At 36.9% G+C, this 25,163-nt stretch overlaps 1 protein-coding gene across 5 annotated transcripts in view; it reads right to left on the minus strand.

Annotated features, from left to right (window-relative positions):
- PDE11A (phosphodiesterase 11A) overlaps positions 1 to 25,163 on the minus strand; it is a 447,272-nt gene that overhangs the window by 231,624 nt on the left and 190,485 nt on the right. For all 5 annotated transcript variants that reach the window (XM_024243401.3, XM_054549537.2, XM_054549538.1 and 2 more), the window contains one exon: positions 16,960 to 17,024. In XM_024243401.3, coding sequence (XP_024099169.2) covers positions 16,960 to 17,024 — 65 coding nt within the window. The remainder of the gene's footprint in view (positions 1 to 16,959; positions 17,025 to 25,163) is intronic.

The following is a 25,163-nucleotide window of genomic DNA, read 5'->3' on the forward strand; positions in this document are numbered from 1 at the left end:
CACATGTATACATATGTAACAAACCTGCACGTTGTGCACATGTACTGTAAAACTTAAAGTATAATAAAAATAAAATAAAATAAAATAAACTTAAAAAAAATCTTTGTACAACAAATATTCATAGCAGCATTTTTATAAAAGCCAAAAAGGGGAAAAAACAAAATATACATCAATTGGTTAATGGATAACAAAATGTGATATATCTATACAATAAAATATTATTTGATATTAAAAAAAGAAAATATAACAATTATAAATAAGCATACAGCTAATAACACATCCCTAAAACATATGAAGCAAAGGTTGAGAGAACTGAAAGGAGAAATAGATAATTCAACAATAAAAATAGTGGAGACTTCAACATCCCACTTTCTGTAATAGAGCAACTAGACAGAAGATTAACAAGAAAGTAGAAGACTTGAACAACACTATAAACCAACTAGACCTAACAGACATCTATAGAGCACTCCACCTAATGGCAGAATATATATATTTTTCAAGAGCACAAGAAGCATTCCCTAGGATAGCCCATACGTTAGGTCAAAAAAAAAGTCTCAATAAGTTTAAGAGGGCTCATATGATAAAAAAAAATTCTCCAAACACAATGGGATAGAATTAGAAAGAATAACCAAAAAGTTTGGGAAATTCACAAATATTTGTTAATAAAACAATACTTCTAACAAACTAAGAGTTAAAGAAGAAATCAAAGGGAAATTAGAAAATACTTTGAATGAAAACAAAATACAACATACCAAAATACAATGGATGCAGCAAAAGCAGCACTTAGAAAGAAATGTATGGCTATAAATGCTTACATTAAAAAGGAAAAATAAGGAATAAGGTCTCAAATCAATAACCTCACCCTCCACTTCAAGAAACTAGAAAAAGGAGAGCAAACTACACCTAAAGCAAACAGAAAGGACATAATAAAGACTAGAGGGAGAATAAACAAACTAGAGAACAGAAAGCAATAGAGAAAATCAACAAAACAAAAATTTGTTTTTTGAAAAGGTAAAACTGGTAATCCTTTAGCTAGTTTTGCCAAGAGAAAAAGAGAGAAGTCTCAAATCACTAAGATAAGAAACAAAAGAGGGGCTTTAACTACAAACTTTGTAGAAATAAGATTATAAAGGAATATTATGAATAATGGTATGCCAAAAAATTAGGTAACAATTATAGACCATGTGTTAAGTCATAAAGCAAGTATTAAAACAACTCAAGGAGAATTTTAAAATTAGAATAAACTTATAATAATTAGAGAGGTTAAATTAATAATTAAAAATATTTCCACAAAGAAAATCTCAGCAAGAGATGGCTTCACTGGTGAAATTCACCAAATGTTTAAAGAAGACTCTTTTTTAAAATGTCAGTCCTTAACAAACTCTTAAAAATAAAAAAAGGGGAGACTGCTTCCCAGCTCATTCTATGAGGGTAGCATTGCCCTGACACCAAAACCAATTATATCACAAGAAAGCTATAGATCCTTATGGATATAGATGCAAAAATTCTCAAAAATGCTAGTAAACTAAATCCAGCAATATTTAAAAAGGTATGCACACCATGACTGAATGGCATTTATCCCAATAATGTAAGATTGGATTAACATCCAAAAATCAATATATATAATATACTATTTTAATAGAATAAAAGACAAAAATCACACAATTATCTCAATAGACAAAAAGCATTTGACAAAATCCAACATGCTTTCATGCCACTTAACAAACATTCGACAAACTAGAAATAGAAGGGAACTTCCTCAAACTGATAAAAGGACACTTAACAAAAAATGCACGGCCAACACAGTAATGGTAACAGACTGAATGTTTTACTTTTAACACCAGGAATCAGACAAGGATATTGGCTCTCTATTTAACCACTTCTGTTTAACAATGTACTGGAGGTTCTAGACATGCAATCAGGCAAGAGAAAGAAATAAAAAGGCATTCAGACTGTAAAGAAAAAAGTAAAATTATCCCTGTTTGCAGGTCACAAAATCTCATATACAGATAATTTTAAGAAATTCATAAAAAAGCTATTATAATAAACAAGTTCAACAAGGTTACAGGCCATAAGATTGATATACAAAACTCAGCTGTATTTCTACACACTAACATTGAACAAATCAAAAATTAAGAAAATAATTTCATTTATAATAATATCAAAAAGAATAAAACAGGAATAAATGTATCAAAATAAGTGTAAGTCTTTTACACTTAAAACTACAAAACATTGCTGAAAGAAATTAAAGAAGATACAAATAAAGGAAAGACAACTTATATACAGGAGTTGGAATATAATCTTGTTAAGATTGCAATACTCTCCAAATTGATTGACAGATTCAATGCAATCCCTAAAATAAACTCAGCTACTAATTTTGGAGAGATGGACAAGTTGATTCTAAAATTAATATGGACATACAAGAGACCTAAAATAGTCAAAATGATCTTCAAGATGAGAAACAAAAAGTCAAAGGACTCACACTTTTAGATTTTAAAACTTACTTGAAAGATACAGTAACCAAGACAATGTGATACTGGCATGAAGACATACAGATCAATGGAGTAGAGTTGAGAGTCTCATAAACCTATATATCTATGGTCAATTGACTTTTCACATGGGTGGCAAGACAAATAAATTGGGAAGGAATAGTCTTTTCAACAAATGGTGCTGGAATACTGGATGTCCCTGTACAAATGAATGATATTGGACCCCTTATCTCACGCCATGTACAAAAATTTAGCTGAAAGTGGATCAAGGGCCTAGATGCAAAAGCTAAAATAATCAAACTCTTAGAAGAACACATGGGCATATGTATTCATGCACTTAGATTAAACAATCACTTCTTAGATATAATACCAAAAGCACAAGTAACAAAAGAAAAAATTTATAAACTGAACATCAAAATCTAAAACTTTCGTGCTTCAATAGACACCATCAAGAAAGTGAGAAGACAACTCAGAATGGAGGCAAATATACATAAATCATAAATCTGATAAGGGACCTGTATATGAAGTATACCAAAAACTCGTACAACTCAGCAATAAAAAGACCATTAACACAATTGAAAATGGTAAAAGACTTGAATAGACGTTTCCCAAATAAGACATACAAATGGCCAATAATCACATGAAAAGATGCATAACATTGTTAGCCATTAGGAAAATGCAAATCAAAATTACAATGAGATGCCTCTCCAAGGAACTGTAAAGTATACTTACTGCAAGGAAGAAGTACAATTATCTCTATTTGCAGATGACATAATTCTGGAATCTCCTAAGATTCCACCAAAAAACTGTTAGACCTAATATATGAATTGAGTAAAATTGCAGGATACAAAATCAACATACAAAAATCAGTAGCATTTTTATATACAAATAATGACCTAACTGAAAAAGACATCCAGCAAACAATCCCATTTACTATAGCATAAAATGATACTGAGAAATAACTTTAACCATGGAGGTGAAAGATCTGTACACTGAAAACTATAAACCACTGATGAAAGAAACTGAAGAAAATACAAATAAATGGAAAGATATCCTATGCTCCTGGATTGGAAGAAGTAATATTGTTAAAATGTCCATACTACCTAAAGCATATCCAGATTCAGTACAATACCTATCAAAATTCCACTGGCATTCTTCACAGAAACAGAAAAAACCATCCTAATATTTTAATAAAACATAAAAGACCCAAATAGCCAAAACAATACTGAGAAAGAAAAACAAAATTGGAGGTGTCACACTTCCTGATTTCAAATTATATTACAAAGCTATAGAAATAAAACAGTATGATATTGACATAAAAACTGACACACAAGCCAGTGGAACAGAATATAGAGCTCAGAAATAAATCCAAACCATGTATGGTCAACTAATTTTTGACAAAAGCACCAACAGGACACAATAGGAAAATAATGGTCTCTTAAATTAATGGTTCTGGGAAAACTGGATTTCCAAATGCAAAAGAAGGATATTGGACTATTATCTTACACCATACACAAAAATCAACTCAAAATGAAAAAGACCTAAATATAAGACCAAAAACTATAAAATTCCTAGAAGATAACATAGGGAGAAAACTCCTGGACAATGCCTTGGTCATGACTTTTTGAATATCATACCAAAAGCTCAGTCCACAAAAGCAAAAGTAAATAAATGGGACTACATCGAATGAAAAAGCTTCTGTATGCCAAAGGAAACAACCAATAAAATGAAATAGCAAACTATGTATTGGGAACAAATATTTGCAAACTATATATCTGAAAAGGGATTAACCATCCAAAATTTATAAAGAACTCATACAACTCAAAAGTGGAAAAACAAACAGCCTAATCTAAAAATGGGCAAAAAATCAGAATAGACATTTCTCCAATGAAGACATTAAAATGGCCAACAGGTACATCAAAAGGTGCTCAACATTATCAACATCATTAATCATCAGGGAAATGCAAATCAAATCCATTGTGAGATACCACCTCGTACCCATTAGGGTGGCTAATATCAAAAAGTCAAAAGATGACAAATGTTGGTGAGGGTGTGGAGAAAAGAGAACTCTTTACACTGTTGGTGGGAATATAGATTGGTACAACTATTATAGAAAATAGTATGGGGTTTCTAAAGGGGTTAAAAATACAACTACCATATGACCCAGCAATCCCTCTTCTGGATACATATTTACAAGAAATGAAATCACCACCTTATAAAGATATCTAGTTTCTCATATTCATTGCAGCATTATTCACAATAGCCAACATATGGAAACAAGTAAGTGTCTATTGATTAATGAATGGATAAAGATATTGAATATTATCAAGTGGTACATATATATAATGGAATATTATTCATTCCTAAAAAAGAATCAGATGTTGCCATTTGCCGTGACACGGATAAGCCTGGAGGACATTACGCTAGGTGCTACAGGACAGACACAGAAAGAAAAATATTGCATAATCTCATTTTATGTGGAATCTGAAAAAAATTCAAATATACAGAGAGAACAAAACAGTAGTTACTAGGGGTAGTGGTCAGTGGGAAGAAAACAGGGAGATGTAGGTCCGAGGATACAAAGTAGCAGATATGTAGGATGAACAAGCCTAGAGAAATAATGTACATGAGGACACTAGGTAATACAATTGTATTGTATGTGGAATTCATGCTAAAGGAGTAGAATTTAGCTGCTCTTGCAACAAAAACAAAGAAATGGGCAACTGTGAGATGATGGCTATGTTAATTTGCTTCACTAAAGTAACATTTTTACTATCTATATGTATTCCATAACATGTTGTATACCTTAAATATACATAATAAAACTTATTTAAAAAAGAATTTAGCAAGTAGAAAAAGTGGTAGAGAAGAGAAAAATGATGGTCCAAATATAGAAGTATTTGATGTGAATTGTGGCAGAGTTTCAAAGAAAATAAAATTACATAATATGTGAAAAACAAAGAGACAAATTGCCCAGCAAGGATATGGACTCATCATGTACTTCAGAAATGGCATAAAGGGAGATAATCAATCATGAGATAGCACTCTTCAAAGGATAAATTTTTAGATCCAAAATGATCTTAAGTAACATGAACTATGTTTTGGGGTGACTAATGGATGGGATAACCTATAGTGTTCTTTTATTATATGCTTGTTTTGTACACATGAGGGATGCCATAAACAAAATGAGTTCCCTTTTGTATTACTACTTAAAAGTAATCATACGGGTCATTTTCCAGTGGTCATTCACTTCTTGCTACTACATAATGTTTAGGCTTAGAATTCTGAGCCTGAATAGCACCCTAATTGTAAAAAGCATGGTCATTAAAAACAAACAAATTGGCCAGGCACAGTGGCTCACACCTGTAATCTCAGCATTTTGGGAGGCCAAGGTGGGTGGAACACCTGAGGTTAAGAGTTCAAGACCAGCCTGGCCAACGTGGCGAAACCCAATCTCTACTAAAAGTACAAAAATTAGTGAGGCTTGGTGGCAGGCACCTTAATCCCAGCTACTCAGGAGGCTGAGGCAGGAGAACCACTTGAACCCAATAGGCAGAGGTTGCCGTGAGCCGAGACTGTGCCACTGTACTCCAGCCTGGGCAACAGAGCGAGACTCCATCCCCTGCACCCCCCAAAAAAACAAAAACCACAATGAAATGCTATGTCATATCCGCTAAGATGGCTATAACTAAAAGAAAGACAGAAATAAAAATAAGTATTGATAAGCATCAAAATGGAACCCTAATTCTTTGCTGGTGCGAATGTAAAATGGTATAGCCACTGTAGAAAACAGTCTGACAGTTGGTCCAAAAGTTAGACACAGAGTTACCACATGACCTAGCAATTCCACTTCTAGGCCTATACCCAAAAGAACCGAAAATCTATGTGCACTCAAAAATTTGTACATGAATGTTCTCAGCAGCATTATTCTTAATAGCCAAAAAAGTAGAAACAACATCATCAACTGATGAATAAGAAACATATGATATATCCAAACAGTGGAATATTATTCATCCATAAAAAGTAATGAAGGAATAAAGTGCATGTACAACATGAATGAATAGTGAAAACATTATGTTAAGTAAAAGAAACCAAACACAAATGGTCACATATTATATAATTCCATTTATAAGAAATGTCCAAAATAGACAAATCCATTGAGGCAGAAAGTAGATTAGCAGTTGCTAGGGCCTGGGAGGAGGGAAGAGAGGGGAGTGGCTGCTAATGGGTAGAGTTTCTTTTTTGGGGTGATGAAAATGTTCTGGAAGCAGACAGCAGTGGTATGGTTGAACAACCTTGTGAATATACTAAAAACCACTGAATTGAACACCTTAAAATGTTGATTTTGTGGTATATGAATTACATCTCAAGAAAAAAAAAACTTAAAGATAAGAATAATTAGCATAAAGCTGATAATTACGCTGCCAAGTAAGAATAATAAAAATTGTTTGGCATAGTTGAATAAATCAAGTGATACTTACTGAGTAGCCCACCAAGTGCTGTGGCCATGGAGATGCCCTATTCACATCTCCCTTTAGGAGAACCTCATCAGGAAGTATAGCTGATTGACACCTCCATCTCCACGCCTCTGGGTCCAAGCCTCCCCTGGAGCTGTTCCCCGTCAATGACTGAGCGTGATGAGGGCAGGAACTGGGTCACTCCCGTGGAAGCATGATTTCTCCAACTGGCAAATTCTGCTCGGGACTTCCCATTGGCCAGGCAGTGATTTTTTCCAAACCACACTGTGACCAAAGACTCTTTATATTCACTCCACACTTGTCTCTCTTCTTCCACAGAGCACTGTGGTCAAATGCTCTCCCCATCTACTGCTGATCCTGCTCTCTTTAGCTTTCACATTTCTTTCTCCTGAAAAATCTTTTGCTCATCTAATATTGGCATATGTTCTTTGGAGAGCAGAAGTGACTCATGAATGTATGTCTAAGAAGGAATACAGTACAAGACTTGAAGAATGTAGCTGAAAGGTCTTGGTAGGACTGAATGTGTCTGCATGTGTCTCTGGGATTCCAGGGATATATTGTATTCACTTGTACTAAACAGATGTATAAAACAGACTTACACAAACAAACTACTCTCCAAGGTGCCTAATTCGAAGGATAATATGTATTTGAGTGAAGTAGTTCTTGAAATGCTTGGGAAATACTAGTTTCATACAATCATGGTATTTAATAATAACCAATATAGGTACTGATTGAGGCCACAAACACTGCATGGGCAAATCAGACAAGGCCTGTAAGTCTAAAGCAGTGTTTTTCACACTGTGGGTCACCGCAAAGTGTAAATCATGAAATCAATTTTGTGGGTCATGACAGCAGATGTTTTAGTTTTGTTTTTCTTTCCTTAAAAGAATAGATAAGAATATAGATGCATAGTAAAGGTAAGCATACTTTCATAAAATATTTGTCTTAGATATGTGTGTGTATACTTGTGTGTATATTTATGTACACTCCCTAGGTTTGGATATTTTTGTCACGGATTGCATTAGAAAAGGTTTGAAAGTCATGATCTAAGGGATACACAATAAAGTTGGCACAGTCAGAATTTACATAAAGACATTTAGTAACATTCTTTAAAGTAGGAACAGAATTTCTGATTCCCAACAGCTTCACCAGGGTTGCATGCTTTTGAGTGATAATGTCCAAGTGGAGTACGTCACATAAAACCTTCTGGTGCATGGAGGTGCTCCTCCAGGCCCAGAATCATATTCATAATCTGATTAGGTACTGGAGATCACCTCATGTAACCCAGGTACATCTCAGAGTTATAAAATGTGCAATATGGGCTGGGTGTGGTGGCTCATGCCTGTAATCCCAGCATTTTGGGAGGCCAAGGTGGGTGGATCACGAGGTCAAGAGATTGAGACCATCCTGGCCAAAATGGTTAAACCCCATCTCTACTAAAAATACAAAAATTAGCTGGGTGTGGTGGTGGGCCTATAGTCCTAGCTACTCAGCAGGCTGAGGCAGGAGAATCACTTAAACTCAGGAGGCAGAGGTTGCAGTGAGCCGAGATCACCCCACTGCACCCCAGCCTGGGCGACAGAGTGAGACTCCGTCTCAAAAAAAAAAAAAATTGCAATATGATTGCAGGGTACAATCATAGTACACTCAGGAATAAACAAAATCCTCACTCATCATACTTCGTCTCTGCAGGTTAATACAGTCTATTCCAAGGTTATTCCTGAATGTATCATTGCTGCTGGACAAAGACAAAGGATGGTAACCCAGACATCTCTGGGAGTCTTGCTAAGAGATTCTTGGACTAACTATAGAGCTCATCCAGTGGTTTGTCTCACTAGAGCTACGTCTCGTGGAAGTCAATTCTCCTTAAAAGAATCATAGGATTTGGGCCATGGTGGCTGGAAATCTAAAGGAAGAGTCACAGAGAAGTCAGGAATGGTTGCAAACCATTGCTAGAAGGGGTAATCTGTTTTGCAAAACTAGATTCCGCACAGATGTGTAAAGGAAAAGAAAATAAAAGTCAATAAGGCATTGAAACAGAAGATTCACTCTTCTAACCTAAAAAATTCAATGCAGAAAACTAATGTTGAGAAAAGTCACAGGGCTGTCTAATCTTAAAATTTAAAGAAACTCTAAACTCTCTTAGGTGCTTCTCAAAGTTGAGCTATATGTACTCTCCGGGGGAAATGTAGATGAGCTAAGGGGTGGAAAAGCCACAGGAAAAACAAAGCGGTTCTAGGGTCATATTATGTCATTGAACCTATGAGAGCATCGATTGTAAGATGGACTGTTGTTGTCAGCCCACTAAAAGAAAAAAATGCTATGAGGCAATGCATTATCACTTAAAATATTTTAACCTTATTTTAAAAGATATTTCAGATTCAATATAAATTCTATCATATACCATTCTTGAAGGAAAATGTAAAACTATACAAGTTGATTATACACAAGGGAAAATAAAGAGTGTCACTCTTCTGAATCAATTCTCAATTCAGAGTCATCAGTGTTCACAGATCTTATCCTCAAAGCCATCAGGATATTAATGATGCAGCATGTATCTTTAAAAGTGCTCTGCTATCATCTCCAGAAATTTCTTCCAAGCTGCTGACACTCTCTTGTAAGTTTTGAGGTTGTCACTTATTGAACTTAGTAGACGATGCCATTGGAGGGTTTTTAGATAAAACCAAACTCATATTCCTTCCTAAAGTGATCTTTCCTTGGTTTGTTGGCTGAAATTTTAAGGGTTGCTAATGTCCAGTCTTGCCACTAGAATTTTTTTCACTGTGCAGATACATGTCTAAAAATGCACCAACAGCTAACATCACTTTGAAGGTTAAGTAAGACTCCTGGCCATCTTTCCACATGGCTGTACACCACTCATTCATCAGCTCACCTGTCATTCATCTCTATTTGTGTGTATGTGCATGCATGCATGAGTGCACACACATAAGATAATAGCATTGAGTTCAATCTCATTTTCATCTGAGAATGGGTTCAAACTCACACACTAAAATTGCATTCATTTCCCACTTCTGCATAACAAATTACTATATATATATAGCAGCTTAAAACAACACCTATTTATTATCTCAGAGGGCTGGAAGTCACAAGTTCATCATGACATGCTGGATTTGCTGCTCAGGATCTTACAAGACCAAAATCAAGGAATTGACAGAGCTGTATTCCTTTCTGAAGGCTCTGGGGAAGAATGGAGCTCATTCAGGTTGTTGGCAGAATTCAACTCCTTGCAGTTGTATGACTGAGGTCCAGGTTTCCTTGACATTTGGCCCCATCTATATTTAAACCAGCAACATTTGTTGAATCCTGCTCATGCATAACATGTCTCCGACTTTTCCCTTCTGTTGCACCTTTTCAGCTTCCTTTTGTGTCCTCAACTGGGAGATGGCTCTGTTTTAAGGGTTCAGGTGATTACATCAGACTCACCTAGATAATCCAGAATAGTCTCCCTATTTTAACATCAATTGATTAGTAATCTTAATTATCTCTGTAATCTCTTTGGCTTGTAATGTAACGTGAATATATGACAAGTGGTGAGGATCTTGGGGGCCAACATTCTGCCTCCCACACTTAGTTTGATATTGTTCAAAATTAAATACGGTGACAAGTTTTGATCACCTGACATCATGCATGACATCACATTGAAATGCTGTACATTTTGTCATCTATGTTCTCAATGTTAATTGTTTTAGCACTCTTGGCATTGGCAGGTATGTCAAAGGACACTGAGGTTTTCTTAGCATTTCCTATTTGACTAAATTCCTAGTTTTTCCTAAATGAATTACATGTCAGTGGATGTTAAGCAGTTTCCAATCAGTTGAAAATTTTTGACAAATTGATGTTCCACACCTTAATAACAGTCTTGCATCATGCATGAGTTTAGTTACATCAGCCTCTTCTTGTTTTGAAATTTATTTCACTTTTTATGAGAGCTTTGGCAATTTCTCCTGCCTTCAGTTGCATAACTTGACATGTGTCAGGCGACCCATGTAGATGTATTTCAGTAACCAAATATAGCACCACTTCATCTTCTTGGAAGTTTCTTCCTTCATTGTTGCTTTGAAAAAACATACAGAAATGGGACCAGTTTTCCAAAAACAAATATTTTCATCACTAATATCAAATTTACACTCCACTTCTTATTTGTATGTTTTTCTGCAAAAAAAATAACTTTTCATTTCAATGCCAGACCACACTGTAATCTCATTGGACACACATATTAACCAGCATTTAAGTCCAATCTATGTAGTACCGACAACGTACAATACACAATTGAAGAGATAACACAAACAGCTCTGACCAAGTTTGTACATGCACAGGCAATAGCTGTGTCACCAACTGTCACTAAGACATCACTGGTAGTAAGATACCATCCTGACTTTCAACATGTTAAGTGTGAGAAAAAGTGCCTTAAAATCATTGAGCAACTACTATGTGCCAGGCATTGTGCTCTTTCAGCAATTCTACTGAATTTTCCTGGTAATCTACTTGCAAGTAATAAACGTAATGGATGAGAAGATTAGTGCCAGGGCCAGGCTAACTGGATTTCAAATATTGCCTCTGTAACTTACTGTGTTACCTTGGACATATTTCTTAACTCTTATCTGTAATATAGGAAAAAACAGGATAATTCATGTGCAGTACTTAGCACACAGTAAAACTCAAAAATAGTGTCATGTTGTTTCTGTTGTTTTTAACTGAGCTTAAGAGCTGGCTCCTTTTCTTCCCATATGCTCATGAAGCAAATACCTGTATTCTCCCAGTTAGTGAAAAAGTATTCATTCTGGAAATAGAATCTCTTTTAGTTCTAATTCCCTATTGTTCTAAAATATACCAGATTATCTCATCTTGCCTTGAGTGTACTGGTTCACTAAAGGACAAGAGCCATCAATATTCATGACCAGGGAACTTGGAGAAAATACAGTGTTTAAAAAAGGAAAAATGTCCACATAAAAGGTTTAACATTCAGGCTACTTAACACTCTGTCCTCCACCTTTTCTTTTGTGCATCCCTCTCCCTACATGCACTTGGATCTCTGTGGGTTAACATCTAACAAAAGCTTTAGGAATTAAAAGGTCTGTAAAAAATGGGGTACACTCCGGGCGGTTTAGGGGCTAGGCAACAGACTATGACACCTGGGGGAGAAAGTGAGCCTTCTTCCCATTTCTGCACAAATTACCCAGCCTTCCCCAGGTTCGTAAAGGTCACCAGTGCACCTAAGGTAGTGCTGGGGAGCTGTGGCACAGCACTGGTGAGGAGTGCAGTTATGACCGTGGGAATTCTGGAGTGGGCAAGGAAGCCCACATCATAGGACGCTGCTCTGTCATGGCCAGAGGGAGAGGATTTATGGGTGGTCACTTGGAAGAAATGATGAGTCAGTAGTAAATAATAATAATAATAATAATAATAATAATTATTATTATTATTATTATTATTTTAAATCTTAGGCTTGGCATGATGGCTCACGCCAGCACTTTTGGGAGGCCAAAGCAGGAGGATCCTTTGAGGCCAGGAATTTGAGACCAGCCTGGGCAGCACAGTGAGACTCCTATCTCTACAAAATAATTTTAAAATTAGCCAGGTGTGGTGGCATGCACTTGTAGTCCTAGCTAATTGGGAGGTTGAGATGGGAGGATTGCTTAAGCCCAGGAGTTCAAGGATTACAGTGAACTATGATTGCACCACTGCACTCTTGCCTGGGCAACAGAGTGAGACCCTGTCTCTAAAAAAAGAAATCTTAGAAACTCCAGGAATACTTCAAGGATGGCTTTTACAAGGGACTAGGGTTCTTATGCTACACTACATAGAAATGCTTAAGCAGCCGAATATATAAATTACAACTATTAATGTGACTATATTTATTTAAAGCCATAGTCTGGAGGCCTGGCGAAATCTGGTTATGTTTGTATTATATTTTTAACCCACTCCCATCACTGTTCATTGCCCTTGAGATCCTTGAGAACAGAGACTGCTTTTAATTTTTAAAAAATCTCTGTAGCCCTATCACCTAGCAGAGGACTCAGCACAGAGTAGGTACTCAATAAATGACTGTTGAAGGAAGGAATAACTGCCTCCAAGGAACAAATTTATAATAAACAGATAGAAGTTATAGGAATATAATTCAACATAAAATGCCTTTCTAACTACTAGAACCCCTTATAAATACAAGAAGTCTATCATGACATAGTGAGAATCCTGTCACTAGAGGTGTTGACAATCATACCCTGGAAGAGGAGCACACTTCATGGAGGGAGATGGATCAAACCATTTCCAGTTCTTGAATTGATTGGTACTCATTGCATGGAGACCAATAGGAGACTAGCTATGACAAAGCAGTGAAAGACACTAAGCAGAAGTGATGAGTCAGAAAAACTGGTTTTTATTTTAAAATGGCTTCAAGGACTATCTATAAAAATCAGCAAGCCTCCCCAGAGACACAAACACTGCAGAAGGCCGCAGGGACCTCTGCCTAGGAAAACCAGAGACCTTTGTTCATGTGTTTATCTCGTGACCTTCTCTCCACTATTATCCTATGACCCTGCCATATCCCCCTCTCCGAGAAACACCCAAGAATGATCAATAAATACTTAATTAAAAAAAAATCAGCAAGCCTCAAACCAGAGTTCATCAGAATTGAAATAATACCCTGAAACATTGTTACAAGGAGCCATAGAAATTGTCTTCTAAAAACTACACTATTATAACTCTGACTGATGTTCAGAGGACTAAAGTATCTAATAGACATCATCTATAGTGAAGATGTTAAATGATGAAAGGTTAAAGGAAAGATCAGACTGTGAGATCAAGCTGTGATTTTTAGACTCATAGCCCATTTCAATGTCCCTTCCATGTCACTGGTGAAGTAAATTCTGGAGTCACTTGTCTTGGTTCCTTTAACTTCCAGTAAATGACTGAAGGAACTCAGATCTACACGAGGAGAATTACTGGACAATGATGGAAAGGTCTTCTGAGATAAATGAACATTCTACATTAATTTAAAAGCCATAAATAGAATGATGAATAGGACTATCTCATAATGTCAAAGTTCAAAGGCACTTTTCAAATGTCCCTTTAAAGAAAACCTGACCTTTCTTTCTGTCTTTTATTATCAGAAAGTTTGCCAAGAGCAGTGTAGGTCTTGGGTCATTTCATTTTGACATGGAAGTTCTCTCAGGATTAAAAATAATAAAAATCAGAAGTATTTAATTCTGAAATGACCATGAGAACATGTTCAGCAGTATAAAAAATAACAATATTGAAGCATTAGGACTTCAAAGGTTGTGTTTTAATAACTACATAAAGCTTTCCCCTCTCATATATGAGAGATATAACTTATATGAGGTCATGAATAGCTAAAGATATCAGCATGAATAGATATTTTTCTATTGTGTTTCATGTTGTTTTATAACATTCTATTCAGGAAAATTGCTGAGTATACTACTAGTAACTTTCTATGCAAAATATCTTGGTTAGGTATAGATTAGCTGGCATTAAATATAGATGTGAACATAAATACATTTTTATGACTATAAAACCTCTTACCAAAGACCTCTTTTTCCCATTTCAATTTCCATTTTAAGGTATTATTAACAGTCAGTAAAATTCACCCTTTTTTAGGTAAATTTCTCCAAGTTTTGACAAATACAGTTGTATAATCACCACTGCAAGCAAGATACAGCGTGGTTCCATCACAACCCTCTACCCCTTTGAAGTCAACCCCTCTCTCCATCTCCTGTCCCTGGAAATGAACTGATTTACTTTCTCTTCCTATAATTTTGACGTTTTAAGAACGTCCTCTAAATGGAGTTATATAGTATGTAGCAAAGGCCCCTTTTAAACTTCATGCACTTGATAAAAAGTAATTTACCTTTTATTTTTACTTACTGGTTTCTATTTCCTGAATTTAAAGGCAATAATAGATATAAAAATCAAATTACTCTTGAGTATTACATCTTGAAATAGGTAATTACCCAGAGGGCCTTTAGAACATATAGACCTTTAGGACTTCACTTCTGAAGTACTGAATCAGAATCTCTCAGTGTATGTTCTGAGAATTTAGTTTCTACTAAACTTTCTAAGCCTGATTCTGATTGACCCATTAGATTTGGGAAACATTAACCTGACAGGTATTCACTAGATGAGATCAACAACCAGATTTTAAATGACGTGTGGCTATGGAATCAAAGTTCAGAGGTTGGAAGAGTCTTATCTAGGTGACCTTGTCCTTGGTGGCTACCACTTACTGGTTGCAGGGCCTCAAACAAGTTACTTAAACTTGATGAACCTTGGCTTTCTCCTTTATAACATGGGGGGAATGCCTACTTCAAAAGATTGTTTGGGGGATTAAATGCTTATAAATCATTTAGCATACTACATGGAACACATAACAGTCAAATAATGGAGGTTGCTCATATTTTAGTATCAATATCTTCATCATTGTCATCATCATCATACGGCCCTGAGTGCTTTACGATTCTTTCTCCATGTCTGCATTTTGGTTAATTTCACTATTTTTTAACCCTTTCTCTAGAGGCAACCAAAGAGAATTTTTGTAGCAACACAGCTATTATTCAAGGCAGTAAAAAGCTAAGAGAAATTCACTGATTGCTTGCAATCTTCACTTCTACCCTGTTATAGCCTCAAAGATGCCAATGAGAACAAGAAGTGAATTACTGGAAACTCTCTGTCTTTTTTCCAAGGGGATGTTATTGGCCAAGTATGGACAAACAAGAGGGAGGAAGAGAAACAAAGAGCAAAAATAAAGCAAAAAATTAGGCTGTCTGTACAGCTAAGATATATCTAAAATTTTACTTTTTTTATTGGAAGATTTAGTCAAATATGTGATGTGAAAAGAAACTGAAACTGTTGGCTTAACAAAAACAGGTTTGCTCCAGTACTATTCCATACTAACTTACCTAAATAACTTGGATTCAAAGTTCAGGAGTCAGCAGAGTATCTTAAGATTTATTTCAAAACATTACAAGGTGGCCGGGCATAGTGGTTCACACCTGTAATGCCAGCACTTTGGGAGGCCAAGATGGGCAGATCACTTGAGGTCAGGAGTTCGAAACCAGCCTGGCCAACATGGTGAAACCCAGTCTCTACTAAAAACACAAAAATTAGCCAGGTGTGGTTGCATGCCCCGGTAATCCCAGCTACTCAGGTGGCTGAGGCAGGAGAATCGCTTGAACCTGGGAGGCAGAGGCTGCAGTGAGCAAAGATTGCACCGCTGCACTGAGCCAAGATTGCACCGCTGCACTCCAGCCTGGGCAACAGAGCGAGACTCCACATTAAAAAACAAGACAAACAAACAAACAAAAATTTACAAGTTTCAGGGAAAAGAGAAATAAAGCTAAAGGCAACATTTTAATCCTATTACAAGTACTAAAGTACTTTAATCCTATTACAAGTACAAGGCCCTAAGAACTGATTGCAAGCTAGATGTATATGCATTTATTTATTTATTTATTTATTTATTTATTTATTTATTTTTATTTTACTTTTTTGAGGCGGAGTCTCGCTCTGTCACCCAGGCTGGAGTGCAGTGGCGCAATCTCGGCTCACTGTATAAGCTCCGCCTCCCGGGTTCACTCCATTCTCCTGCCTCAGCCTCCCAAGTAGCTGGGACCACAGGCGCCCGCCACCATGCCTGGCTAATTTTTTTTTTTGTATTTTTTAGTAGAGACGGGGTTTCACCGTGTTAGCCAGGATGGTCTCGATCTCCTGACCTCATGATTCGCCCGCCTCAGCTTCCCAAAGTGCTGGGATTACAGGCGTGAGCCACCGCGCCCGGCTGTATATGCATTTATTTTTAAGATACAGTTTTAATTTAAACCCTGAAATACAGAAGAGTCACGATATTTGGTTGTACTTGCTAATATAAAGAACTACTACTATCTTCTAAGAATTATGCAATACCGCTAACACCAAGGACAAAAGAACATCAAAAGACACATGAACCCCACAAGCCTTACCTGTTCTCAGCATCAGCACTGCACTTTGGGGACATCAATTCAAAGGATTTGGTAAATTTCACCACCTGTCGCATAGAAAGATAATAAATCCAGGTCAATTAAAGCTTTATTGCAGTTTAAAATAATGTAATAAACATTTTCATCTTTATAATGATTATAATACTTGGAGATTAAAGAGAGATTTTTAAGTGGAGAAATCCCAAGAGAGAGTAGAAGAGAAGAATCCCATCCTACACCTTGTAACTTATTTCTTACAAAGCATACATTGTCAAAGTTGTAATACATTTCACTAAACATGTACATATTTTTACAATTAGGTGTACAATGAACTATGGAGGTCAGGTAAAGGAAAATCTCATTTGAATACTTGAAAAGAAAACTGTTCTTTTAACAACCCAATCAACAACAATAGAGACCCAAGTAGGGACAGAACACCCCTCAAAGAAGATGCCCTCTGTCAACCCCAGGCTCCTGGAGTTAGCTCATCATTAAGCTTGGCTCATCATTGTTCTCAGGTGAGCTTTGTGGTACCACCACCTAAAGGGTAAAGAAGAGGAAGCCACCTTATTCAACAATCATTCTTGTGTGGACGCTTCCTCTCTCACCTCTCCAGTGAAACTAGCATACCAGTGCGAGAGTTGACCAAGGCTTATGTTGAGGGGAAATTTATGGGAACAGAAAATGTCAATGTAGTTTTTCTTATTATTGGCTAATATTGAGTTTACACTGTAAACCGGGCCCTACAGCAGAAGCTTTTTTGATTATTTCTTTATTATAAATCTAAAGTAGAGAATTTTATACTCAATCTATAGATGAGGAAACTAACCCATAATTTTTAAAAAGACTTACTCAGTTTCACACAATTAAATAAGGCAACTGGCATGAAAGGGATTCTCTCTGATGCTAGAGTGCCAGCTCTTTCAACACTACAAATGTTGAGTGAGAAAGGCACTATTTCTGGCCCTTGTAGGGGTGGATGGAAACCTTTCCTTCTACCCTCTGAAGGTTTGCTGAAATAAACTGCCAATAGACAGATTAACAGGAGAACAAGCATACAAATTTACTAATGTGCGGAAGCACAGAAGCCATATGAAATATGAGACTCAAAGGAGGGCCAGATGGTTGAAGCTTAAACAGCATCCTCTTCATAGGGGAGATGGATGGGGGATGTAGGCAGTTTTGAGGGGTAGAAAAAAATTTCAGAGGAATTAAATGAGCCCAAAGAACAGACAATGACCAGGGACAAAGTTTCTCTGAGCTCTGGAGGAGGTGGCAGGAAGGTAAGGGGTGGAACTTCACTGTGAACAAAGGTTATCTTCTTTTTTTTTGGACAGGTTCTCACTCTGTCACACAGGCTGGAGTGCAGTGGCCCGATCTCGGCTCATTGCAGCCTCCGCCTCCCGGGTTCAAGTAATTTTCCCACCTCAGCCTCCCAAGTCGCTGGGATTACAGGGGCTTGTCATCATGCCCAGCTAATTTTTGCATTTTTAGTAGAGACAGGGTTTCACCATGTTGACCAGGCTAGTCTTGAATTCCTCACCCCAGATGAGCCACCAGCCTTGGCTTCCCAAAGTGCTGGGATTACAGGCACGAGCCACCACATGTGGCCAAAGGTTATCTTATTATGCAGATAAAGTCTCCCAGGTAGTCTCTCAGAGTGCCCTCAGAACAGATGGAAAGTCTGTCTGGGCACGGGGACATTCGTCAGTCTTCCTTCCTGTGATATGTGAATAATATTCTCTGGTTAATAAAATTTCAGGGAGGGGATGGAAGAGAGTTCCAGCTTGTATTTGTGAGGAGGAACAAGAAAAGGTTAGAAAGTTCTTGGCTCTGAGGGGACTCAATTCTAAGGCCTTTTAATTTCCTTTAGATCAACGTGCTCAGTATGCCAAGGCACCATGCTTTGAAGTATCCTTTTCTGAGCCCCAATACCCTCTTTTGACAAGATACACCACATGATAGAAAAACAAGCCCCTATAGTGAAAGGAGTCCATCTGAATGTCATCGAATGCTTCCAAGGTTGACATTTAGATTTTCCTTAGCCATATGCAGTCATGCTTCAAAGGCCTTTTAAATTAACCACTTACAAGGAATTGATGGGCACCTGAGAAAATGATTTGGAAACTAGGAATAGATTAAATTATTAAAACAGCTTTATCAGTGAGGTAATGAACTCAAGCTAGGCAAATGCAACATTAGGGAAAAAATAGAAAAAAGGCTCATCACAAAGAAAATTGTGTGTGACTAGATGAATGTAGGGCAATGACAATAGCTCGACTGCAAGGAAATACCCTTGACAACTATAGAACATATTTCATTTCATATTGTAATATGAATTAAGCCTCTACAGAATCACTCATTGTGGCAAATTTTATTTTCCAAAGATGGTCACAACAATATCTCCTATCCCATATTCTTCTCTTCCATGTAACCCTGCCACTTTCCTACCAAGTGGTAGGATCTACGTCCTCTCTCCTGAAATCCGGTGGGCTTCTGAAAGCTTCAACAAATAGAGCATATGGAAGAGATGCTCCATGCCTTCCAAGGTTGTTGTAAAATGCAACACAGCTTCTGCCTTGCCTGATGAAATATGTGTGCTTGGAGCCCTCGGTCACCATGCAAGAAGTGCAACTTCCCTGAGGCCACTATGCCGAAAGGGAGCCAAATCACATAGAGAGGTCATTTTCCTGCAAATGAGGGATTTTGCACACATTATAAACAATCCTTTATGTATGTATCAATGCTTACAACATCCCAGAAGGTAGATTTTATCCTCATTTTATTGACAGCAAATTAAGACTTAGGGGGTTAAGTGGTTTGCTGGAAGCCATGCAAGCAGGAAATTGCAAAACTGAGATTTGAACCATGCTGTTCTGATTCCACAGCTCCAGTGATTCCACTTCTCACTGCTTTAATAAGCAAGATCAAGTGTTATTGCAGCAGTAAATTATTTGGACATGACTCCTTCAAAACCAGAATAAACTCTACTTTTATTTACTAATTCTACAAATATTTATTGAGTACCTCCTATATGCCCAAATTTGAGTAAACACAGACTAAAAAGTAACTTGAAGTAAAACACTTGGCTTGGTATAAGATTAATCCAATTATCAATAAACTGTTAATTGTTTCTGCATTTGAAAATTGAGCAGGACATTTTTTAAATTCCTGATCTGATAAACGAGATTAAATTCTCCAATATTACTAAGAATGCTTCATTTGGCCTACTTCTTACTATTGATTAGAATAATTTACAGCGTGGTAAGAGTAGATGTTAATTTCTGCAAATCTGATAGCAATACAAATAAATTTTATCCAAGTAAAGATGCAAATGATTTCTGTGCAGGAGAAAAGAAAAACTCAATGGTTACAATTGTATTATCCTGACTGGTAGTAACCATTTTAAAAAGCTAATCTAGCAATCTTATGCTGGCATTCTTTCAGTGTCTGTTTTAGAACCAACTTTGCCACCCTGCGGTTTCTCTTTTTAATGAATTAAACAAATCTTTGATACATGCTTGCTTTAGATTTCTGCAAGAGTTAAGTTTTTAACTTTTTGAAAATTATCTTTCAATACAACAAATAGGTACTGTCTTATGTGTCAAGCAGTGTAGTATACACTGGAATTACAAATGTGAAAGTAAAAGAAAATAAAATCTCTGCAGTTATGGAGCTTGCTTTATGGTAGGGAGCTTAATTTGCCCTGGCTCCTCAAAACTAGTGCTCCCTGGAAAAAATAAGTGCACTTCTGGTTTCACGCCTTAAGAAAACAAATGTGAGAAATGTCCAGAAAATGAAAGAAAATAAAGATCTTTTAAAAATATTTTTTCCATCTGAGGAATAGCAACTGAGGGATATAAGAAATGGAATAGGAAATAATAGGAAATAATGGCATTTTAAAGCCATAGAACCTATAGATCTACAGAGAATGGATAAGATATATACATGTCTCTTAATGAAATGACAGGGTGTTTGAACTCTTGTAAAAGAAGTTGGAAAAACTGCTAAATGGAAAAAACACTTTTTTTTCTAAAATGTTAGAACATCTTACTCCAACATAAGTTACAGGCTGAAAAGAAAAACAGGGACAAAACTTTTATTTGTTTTGTTTTCTAAATTCATTTTTAATGTATAAGGGGAAAGTCAAGGACTATGTATCATTCCACTTCAGCATTCCATAGAATGCATTAGCTGTGTCCTCCAGTAAAATGGGTTATGGTGCCATGATCAAAGTCAGACACTGTATTCATGAACCACGATTGACCTTGTATGTAGGAAAGAACTGAACCTTTCCTAAAGAGAGGTCTGGCCTTTGTCCTTGGCTCCTGAGAGGTAATCTCTAAACCCTTGGAATGCCTGATTAATGTGCAAAGAGTAACAATGTGATTTAGAATGGGGGCTTCGAGCCCCACCAACAATATGATTTGGGTGGGAGGTTTGGGACACATGGTATCAGTTGACCACTGAAGGAGTGGAGTCAGAGGTCAGCTGCATGGGCAGGCCAACACCATTTTTGTGATCAAGCCCCAATAAAGACTCTAGAAACTAAGGCTCAGGCCCTGGTTGGCAAAATTTCATGCATCTTGTCACACATGATAGCCAGGAGACATTGACACTATCCGTGACTCCATGAGCAGAGTCCACATGTGGAATTTTCCTAGACTCTGCCCCATGCTAATGTTAATCTGTATGATTTCCTGTAGTAAACGTAACTGTGAGTGTAACAGCTTTCACTGAGTTCTTTGAGCCCTTCTAGCAAATTATTGAAACTTAGCATGGTTTTGGGAACTCCAAAACTCATAAATGGTATCAGGAGTGAGAGAAGTATTGTAGGCTATGTTCCCTAACTTTACACTTATATCATAATTCTTAGGTTCCTGTGTCTTTAGAAGAAAAATGAAGATACTGATGTTTACTGATCTTTGGTTAAATATTGATTATCCAGTGTCTATAAAGTACTGGATAGCATAGGGAGATACCAAAGAAATAATAAATAAGGTCTCTAACCTTTTAAGACTTAACATTTGTGATGGTTAATTGGTATCTGTCAACTTGACTGGGCTAAGGGGTGCCCAGATAGCTGGCAAAACATTATTTCTGGGTGGTCTGTGAAGTGTTTCTGGAAGAAATTAGCATTCGAATCAATAAATTGAGTAAAGAAGATTGTCCTGAGCAATGTGGGTGGGCATTGTCCAATCCACTGAGGGCTCAGATAGAAAGGAAGAGGAAGGGCAAATGTGCTCTCTTTGTTTGAGCTAGGACATTCATTTTTCCCCTGTCCTCAGACGCTGGGACTCCTGATTCTCTGGTCTTTGAACTCAGACTGAATTACATCACCAGCTTTCCTGGTTCTCTAGCTTGCAGACAGTAGAGTGTGGGACTTCTTAGCTTCCATAATATGTGAGCCAATTCCTAGAATAAATCTCTTTACCTCTATGTATCTATCATCTATCTATCTATCTATCTATCTATCTATCTATCTATCTATCTATCTAGTCTCCTATTGGTTCTGTTTCTCAGGAGAACCACAACTACTGCAACATTTTAAAGAAGAAAAATTTAAAGTGCAAGGTGAGTCGACCTCTGAGGTTAGATTCACAGCCAAACTGACCCTGAGTCATCAGATTATTTGGCAAGGCAATATGCATGTGGCATTAGTCCATGATGAGGGCAGCAAGATGAACAGTTGAGAAGTAACATAATTCTGGAGATGTAAATTCATCTGCCAGCCTCTCAGTCGTCAAAAGCAGGAGCGGGCAAAGGATGGCCCATGGGCCATATCTGGCCTACCACCTGTTTTTACTAATAAAGTTTCATTGTAACAAAGCCATACTCATTAATTTAAGCATTGTCTGTGCCTGCTTTCTACTATAACAGTAGAGTGAATAGTTGCAATTGAGATCGTACAGGACACAAAGTCTAAAATATTTAGTAGACAGACCTTTATTTTTAAAAGTTTGCCAACTTCTCTGGTGTAGAGCCATTTCTAGGCCAGATCAGTTATTTTTGCTAAATTGTTAATGGCTAATGATAGGTTAATGTATTAATATTCTCATGTGATACAGCTATATTCAGAAAGAGGATTCTTGAAGTCATAATCTTTTAATTTGAAACAATATCACAATGATAGAAATTTTAGGCACAGGGTAAGTGGTACGAGATATACTTGAGGATATATCCCCGGTTGGCAGGGGACAGTTCCACTCCAATTAAGCCTGTTGTCCAGGGACAATTATTAATAGTGCCCACTTTCACGCTCACAAGTGTCTTTGAATAGCAAATTCTAGGCAGGCAGGCCACTGGCTGCTCCTCAAAGCATCAGACAACTTATATTTTTAAAAAGAATTGAAAATATAATGCATTCAATTAGAAAATTGTTTATAGTCAGATACTTGGGTTAAAAAATTAAACAGCAAAATCAGCTTAAATATTTGGATATAATTTAATGGGATATATAGAATGACACTGCAGAAATTATGACCAATACCAAATAGGTGAAGGCATAAATAAAATAGAATAGAATTTATGCTTTATTCCTGACTTGGACCGATTATATAATTCTTAGTTTTATTAATTTTAAAAGTTTACTATCTAAATCCAACTTTGATTTTATTATACATTTACTAAATGAACATGGATTAAATAAATTAATATACACACACTAAGTAAAAAAGAGAATCTTATAAGGGAAATATCAGAAGTGGTTTCTACATTAGTGATACTAAACAACTAGTTTCAAGCTCCCTTTGCTGCTGATCAGCCCTGATTATTGCACCCTGGGGAAGGGAGCGTACCTGCCAAGTGAAGTAAACAAAACATCTCCCTGCTTGTTCTTTGGAAAAGCTCCATGGACAGAAGTCTTTTTGATTTGGATATTTATCAAGTGCTAGTTGGTCTGGCTTCTCTCTGTTCTTTTAATTTAAAAACAAGTTAAAAAAATAAAAACTATGCTCAAATAGATATTCCTGGCACCAAAATAAAAATTATCTACTAAGTAATTATGATTTTTGTTTTCTAATTTCCTGAATCTCTATTTTTCTATAAGAGGACTACTCAAAATGGCAAAAGAATGAATTAAATAGGCCAAGTGTGGTGGCTCACACCTGTAATGCCAGCACTTTGGGAAGTCAAGGTGGGTAGATAACTGAGATCAGGAGTTCGAGACCAGAATGACCAACATGGTGAAACCCCATCTCTACTAAAAATACAAAAATTAGCCATGCATAGTGGCACACACCTGTAATCCTAGCTACTCAGCAGGCTGAGGCAGGAGAATCATTTGAATCTGGGAAGTGGAGGCTGCAGTGAGCCGAGATGCACCACTGCACTCCAGCCTAAGTGACAGAGCAAGACTCTGTCTCAAAACAAAAGACAAAACAAAAAAAAGAATGAATTAAACAATCATCTCTTACTATGCTTCTTAATAAATCTCTCACTTACGCCAATTTACTCTAATCATTTATTCATGCAGTCAGCATTTATCAAATACTTAGTGCACCAAGCACTGCTATAGGCTCTGTAAACACCAAGCGGCACAAATCATATCCTATCCTTGAGAAACTCACAACACAGTACAGAAGAGGAAACAGTTCACAAATGTTTCACCACAATGTATGTCCAAAATGCTACCAGTGCACAGAGGAAGGTGTTAAGGAAGTCTTCATGTGAACTGCGTGACGAGCAGGAACGCTCTAGGCTGACAAGTGGGGGAAGTTTCCTAGGCTGAGGAAACAAATCAATCCATTCTGGGAGAAAATACAGAACTCTCAGAAGAGTTTAACTGAACATAATTCAATAAAGGGGCAAGCTATAGAAGTGTGGGTAGGGTGAAAAGAACCCAATAAGGAATGGTGAGGCACCCAGGGACTAGCAACTTTGGAAAGCAGTTAACACTTCTAGGTCTGAGGTTACACAAGAGGAGGGAGGGAAGAAGGGAAGGGTGATTTTGAGATCCTGGAGGTGATTTTGATATCCGTGTGAAGAGAAGCCATGGAAAGATCTAGCCACCCCTAGAACTGGTAAAGAAGGAATAAGGAAAATAACTACACCCAATGTCTTTCACTCCTCTGGCCCTTAAATCTTCCGCTCATACCTTCTATTTGTCAAACCCAACTGGCAGCCAGAGGACAAGAGAGCCCAAGTGGTGTGGTAAGCAAAGATCAGCCCTCAAGGGCACTGAGGGAAAGACAGAAAGACCAACCATA

Source organism: Pongo abelii, chromosome 11 (assembly GCF_028885655.2).
Source record: "Pongo abelii isolate AG06213 chromosome 11, NHGRI_mPonAbe1-v2.0_pri, whole genome shotgun sequence".
NCBI classification, from domain to species: Eukaryota; Metazoa; Chordata; class Mammalia; order Primates; family Hominidae; genus Pongo; species Pongo abelii.